This window comes from Apaloderma vittatum, unplaced genomic scaffold, assembly GCF_000703405.1.
Source record: "Apaloderma vittatum isolate BGI_N311 unplaced genomic scaffold, ASM70340v1 scaffold16591, whole genome shotgun sequence".
Lineage (NCBI taxonomy): Eukaryota > Metazoa > Chordata > Aves > Trogoniformes > Trogonidae > Apaloderma > Apaloderma vittatum.
In genome coordinates, this window is record NW_009699778.1 from 543 (window position 1) to 5932 (window position 5390).

Consider the following 5390-nt stretch of genomic DNA (forward strand, 5'->3'; position numbering starts at 1 on the left):
TCGCACCTGGCCCAGTTTCCTCTACTTTTTTCCCTCTGCCACAGAAGCTCGTGAGTTTCGGCTGTTTACTGGCAAGAATCATAACTGCTTACACCGAGTTGCCCTGCAAAACACCTAAGAGGTTGATCACATGTGCTCAGCCCCAGAGTTTAAGCTTGCTGTGCTCCATGTTCATTTCTTAGAAATTAATGCGTCCTTATTTGAACGTTTGTATAGGTCTGCATGCTTTGCTCAGTAGGATATCATCTTTTCTGTTGTCACCGCTCAGAGAAGACCAGCCGACGATGGATGGCCTTAGATTATGCAGGAATTTCCATCGGTATCCTGGGCTGCTATGTGTCGGGCGTGTTTTATGCATTTTATTGCAATAACGTAAGTTCGAAGCAGTTGTTCACGTAATGTTTAGTTCCTGTTCATCACAGGGTGTCCAAAGAGAATGTTAGTCAGAGGACAAAGGTTGAAAGTGAAACGAGGTCTCTCTGACACCAGCAGAACTTGGCTTGCTGAAGGGACAGGCAAACCAAGGCTTTCCTTTCAAGCTGTCAGTCACACAGGCCTCCAGAAAATATTTAAATTTATATCAAGGGCAAACTTTACTGCTCCTACCTTTGTCAAACGCATGAGGCTGATGGTGGGATGTGATGTGAACATCATTTCCCATGAGGTTGTTTACATAGGACAGAAGCAAGCTTATTTTCTCATCATCTAATAGAGGACAAGTAAAATTAGCTCCTTTCACAGGCCTAGATTACATCCAGCCTGCAGTGGAGGCAGTGATCAGGTAGTCCCAACAAGTCAGGGGGGGCAGAGAGATGTTTTAATGTGTTCTGGTGAAAGCACTGCTTGGAATAAGTGACGTTCAACCAGGGATCCCTGAGCGAGAGCCCCTTCCCCTCGCTGTCCAGGCACAAATACAAGTCCACTCATTCAAACCCTATCGTTTGCACTCGCAGCAGGGACAGGAGGTTTGACATAACATACACTCAACAACGTAAACTTTCTACCCTGAGTTTACTTTTACATGTGATGAGAAAAACCCACAAACTTGCTTCTGTTTCTTTTTTTCTCAGTACTGGCGTCAGGTCTATTTAATCACTGTGCTGGCAATGATCTTGGCAGTATTTTTTGCTCAGATTCATCCCAGTTACCTCACACAACAGTGGCAGAGACTGCGCTCCGTCATCTTTTGCTCGGTGTCCGGATATGGAATTGTTCCCACTATCCACTGGGTTTGGCTCAACGGCGGTATTGGTGCCTCGATTGTACAGGTAAAAGATAAAAAAAAAAAACAAGTAAGATTGCCTTTCATGTTGCCATCTTCCTTCAGGCCTCTTTCTCTTCGGGAAATGAGGGGGAAGCAGCGAGACTTAACAGTGCTTTGAGCACAAAATTCTTCCTGTGACGATACAATCCAATTGCAAATGCTTCATTTCTGGGGAAGCAGCGCACAGGCTGATGAGGTTAAATCGGCTTTACCAACTGAAATCTGCACCATGAGAAGCGAGTGTGACCGAGCACACCTGCCCAGGTGACAGAGCAGCCCACAGAGATGGCCACTAATTGTCTCATTGGCGTCCTCCTCTTCTGGTCCCTGGGTCAGCAGCTAAAATCATTTGCCTGCTCAGCCCTCTCTCTCTTGCACAACCCTCAACATCAGCGTGAAGCTGCTGAACTACTTTCCTGTTCTTATTTTACCACTTGGAATTACGCACTGAAAACCAGGCAGTGCGGTACAGCTGAAGCCAGGAAAGCGTGCCCCAATATTAAACCCCCAGAAATCACCACAAGCACCCAGGGACCTGATGGTGCTCAGGACAATGCTTTTTTTTTCCTAGCAGGCCATAACCACGCACATCCGTAGGCTGGTCCCGCTGAAGGACTGTCACCTGGCGTAAGGGTTCAGTGCAGAGCTGCTGCTGAGTGTGGAAGGGGAATATTTAGAAATATTTGTGGTCTTTAGATGGGGCACTTAACACCTGCTGTCTGAAAATCAGATGAACAGTACTTGTCCGCCTCCGTCGTTCCTTGGTTAGTTTCTTCTGGCGTAGCAGAACGAGGTTTCCATACTCCAGAAAAAGGCTCCGCTTCTGGCAGCCAAACTTTCTGTTAAGGAAAACAAAAAGCAGCTTCTGAGTGGGTCAATTATGTACCTTTGGGTACGTAGTACTCCCGGGGCTTTGAGCTCTAGCAACTGCTGCCCTAACTGGTAAATGAGATTTTGCGCAGCAAGCTCCCTTACCCTGGCGGTTCTGCTTGAGATCCGTATATTAGAAGAGATCTTTCCACTGACACGTCACGTCGGCTGCAGGCTGCACAGAAACATTCCGTAGCTCATGTACTAAAGAACAGAGATTGTGATAAACCAAGATTGTTCCCACTGAGATTTCCCCAGACTTTAGCATTCGCTTCCCCCTTGGGTTGTGCCCGAAGGTAACGCAGGCAGTGAAGTCAGATTCAGTTTTGTCACGCCGCCTTCTTTTTTTCTGCTTTTATCTTCTAACAGGAGAGCTTCCTTTTCTTTTGCAGGAGTTTGCTCCGCGTGTAGTTGTCATGTACTTCATCGCTGCTGTAGCTTTTCTCTTCTATATTTCCAAAGTTCCAGAAAGATACTTCCCAGGTAGGAAATTCTCTTCCGGGTGTTTTAAGCTTCCTGCAGCACCATGGTCCTGAGCTTCCTGTGAGAAAACACGCTGACCATGTTGCTCATGAAGTTTTCTCCTACGGAGTAAAATGTTGCGTGCATTTGCTTTGAACCAAAAAAAAAAAAAAAAAAAAGGGCAGACAACCTCAGACGAAGTTCCCTAAAGAGCTTTCCCTGCCTCCCAGCAAGCGGAGGGCAGACTGTCACTTGGGAGGCAACTGATTGCTAACTGCATCGCACGAGTTATGGCCAAATGAAATGATTTAACCACTTGCCTCCTCTTCCTTCTCTGCAGGACAGTTAAACTACCTCGGCTCAAGTCACCAGGTGTGGCACGTCCTGGCAGTGGTGATGCTGTACTGGTGGCACCAGTCCACGGTGTACATCATGCAGTACCGGCACAGCAAGCCCTGTCCCGAGCATGGCGCAGACCTGTGAGAGGAGGTACAGGCAGCTTCCGTACTGCTGGGGATTCTAACGAGTAGAACGTTAAATCGTCCTGCTTTTAACTCAGCACAAGCTTCGGAGAGCGTTAGGATTTGTCCCGCAGCAGCCTTCACAGAATGTTTGGGGTTCAAGGGAGTGATATGGACTTTTTGGAAATGGGGTAAGAGTTGATGATTTCGCGCGCACAGGAAGTGACTAAACTTGTTTCCCCCCTGTATTTCAGAGGCACTGAGATGAGATTTCTGTCTTGGAGGGCCTGGACCTTACCTAATGAGCTGAGCTATGAAGTTAAGCACTGAGGGAGTTCCTTTTTGACTCCTGGACTGTTAGCTGCTTCCTGGGACCATACAAGGATTGGGAATTTTGAAAAAAAAAACAACCTGCAGTATTGCCTGGAATCTGAGATGCATTTTCTTCTCAGTTCCTGTTGTGCAGTCAAGAACAAAACAGGTCCTCCTCCAGCGGACGACAGAAAGCTGGCTGCAAAATTCACCTTTTGGATCACAGCAGTGTATTTTTTAATTTTTTTTCTCAGTAAAAACAAACAGCAGAAGGTGGGGCCCTTGCAGAGCTATCGGGCTCACATGCCAGGCTCTCGGGTTTTGTTTAAGTGCATAATTAAGAAACTGCTCCTGCTGGCGTGCTTGTCAGACCCCGGCGACTGTGGGGCCTGGTCTCAGCCGTACAGCGCATGGCATCCTTCGGGTCTTTGAGAAACATCTTCAGCATCAGCACAGTAACGTATAAAACTGAACTGAGTGCAATCTTATACTGTTTTCGGCAAACAGTTTTCCTTTTCTTGGTAAGATAAGGTGACTTATCATCCGGCATCGCTGTGTCTGCATTTTACACCTTTAAAACTGCTTCCCCCAGTAGGGGTGGTGCCACTACTTGAAGAAATTTCTCTAGATCCCTCAAGTTTGGAAAGAGCTATCTAAAATATTTCAGGAGTATTACTAAGCCTGGGTGTCCGTCCTTGTTACCGTGTTGCAAGTTGCCAAGAATTTTTTTTAAGCTGCATTTCTTTAACAGGAGGAAATGACAGCCCCAGTTACAAACCTCCTGGGGACTCGCATCACGGAACTCTGGCCTTGGAAGGTGTGATGTATCACACTGCGCTTGCAGACTTTGATACTGAAAATGACTTACTGTCATAAGCTTTCCCCAGGAAAGAGGCTGCCTTGGGTTTTAAAACCTGTGATGAAACCCTCTTTTGGGAACTCGAAGCTGAGGAGACATGGAACGCGCAGGTTATTACACAGCTGTAGCTCGGCGCGATGAATTTCGATGGGTGCTACTTTTTTGGTTTTAACGTGGTAGGAATTCTTCAGATTTTGGGGTTAGCATGAGCATTTGAGTGGATGCCATAGGGCAGAACTTGCTTGTGGTTGTAGTTCAGCTGAGCAGTGGTAGCAAATGCCGCTGCCTTCCGTGAAGTTAGTCAGCATGAGATGTCTGGAGATTCTGCTGCCCACCTAAAGATGCTGTTACAATCTGATGCCAAAGGACTTCAGTTTGGGACACAACGGAACTGCCCTTGCTACGACATCCCTCGTTACCTGCAAGCCCTTAACGAATCGCCAGACCTTGCCGATGCCAGGTTGTTGCCTCCCTCCTCTCTGGGAGAGTTTTCCCTGGCCAGGATTCAGCGCACCCAGAGGAGGACAGGCTGGCTTCTCGTGGTGCCCCCCAAAGCTGCCTCCTCCCTGGGCTGAGCGAGCCCAGCTCCCCCAGCCTTTTCCGCCGGGGACGTGCCAAGGACTGCCCGATACTGATGGAAATGGACTGTCGGGCAGCTCGGCCCTCGCCCAGGGTGGAGAAGGCAGATGCGGACTTCTCTGCTGGTCTGCTGGAGAGCAGGGCTGGCTCCTAGATTCACTGCGTTGCTTGGCTTTTTTGTCTGTTTTTTTTCAGCAGCAGAAACCAACAGTGGCAAGAACTGACTTGGTGTTTGCAATTCAACTCCCAGACCCTGGAGCCTTTCAGTTTAAACACTGAGGGGTTTTTTAATTTTTTTTTTTATTTTTGAACTTGACAGCCAAGCAGGTTTCAAGTGCACTGATGACTACTGCTGAGGCCTGACCAGGGACCTGCAAGTAAAAGCCTGTTCCCAGTGTTACATGAACAGTATTTGAATAACATGTTTGTCTGCCCAAAGCATGCTGACTTCTTAGTTTGCCAATGTCTTTTTTTTATGTCAACTCGTAACTGCTGTAGCAGTTTTCACTGGAAAAGGCAAGTGACTGCAAAACTGTACATTTTTGTTACCCTGACATAATTTCTCAAGCTGCATGACGGCCTT

General features: G+C 47.5%; 1 protein-coding gene across 1 annotated transcript; it reads left to right on the forward strand.

Annotated features, from left to right (window-relative positions):
• Positions 1-216: 216 nt before the first annotated feature.
• PAQR3 (progestin and adipoQ receptor family member III) lies at positions 217-3079 on the forward strand (the record flags this gene model as incomplete). The annotated part of the gene is made up of 4 exons (XM_009878542.1): positions 217-372; positions 1071-1268; positions 2527-2617; positions 2937-3079. Coding segments are annotated over 4 exons (588 nt in total), but the record flags the coding sequence as incomplete, so codon positions are not given.
• Positions 3080-5390: the final 2311 nt, after the last annotated feature.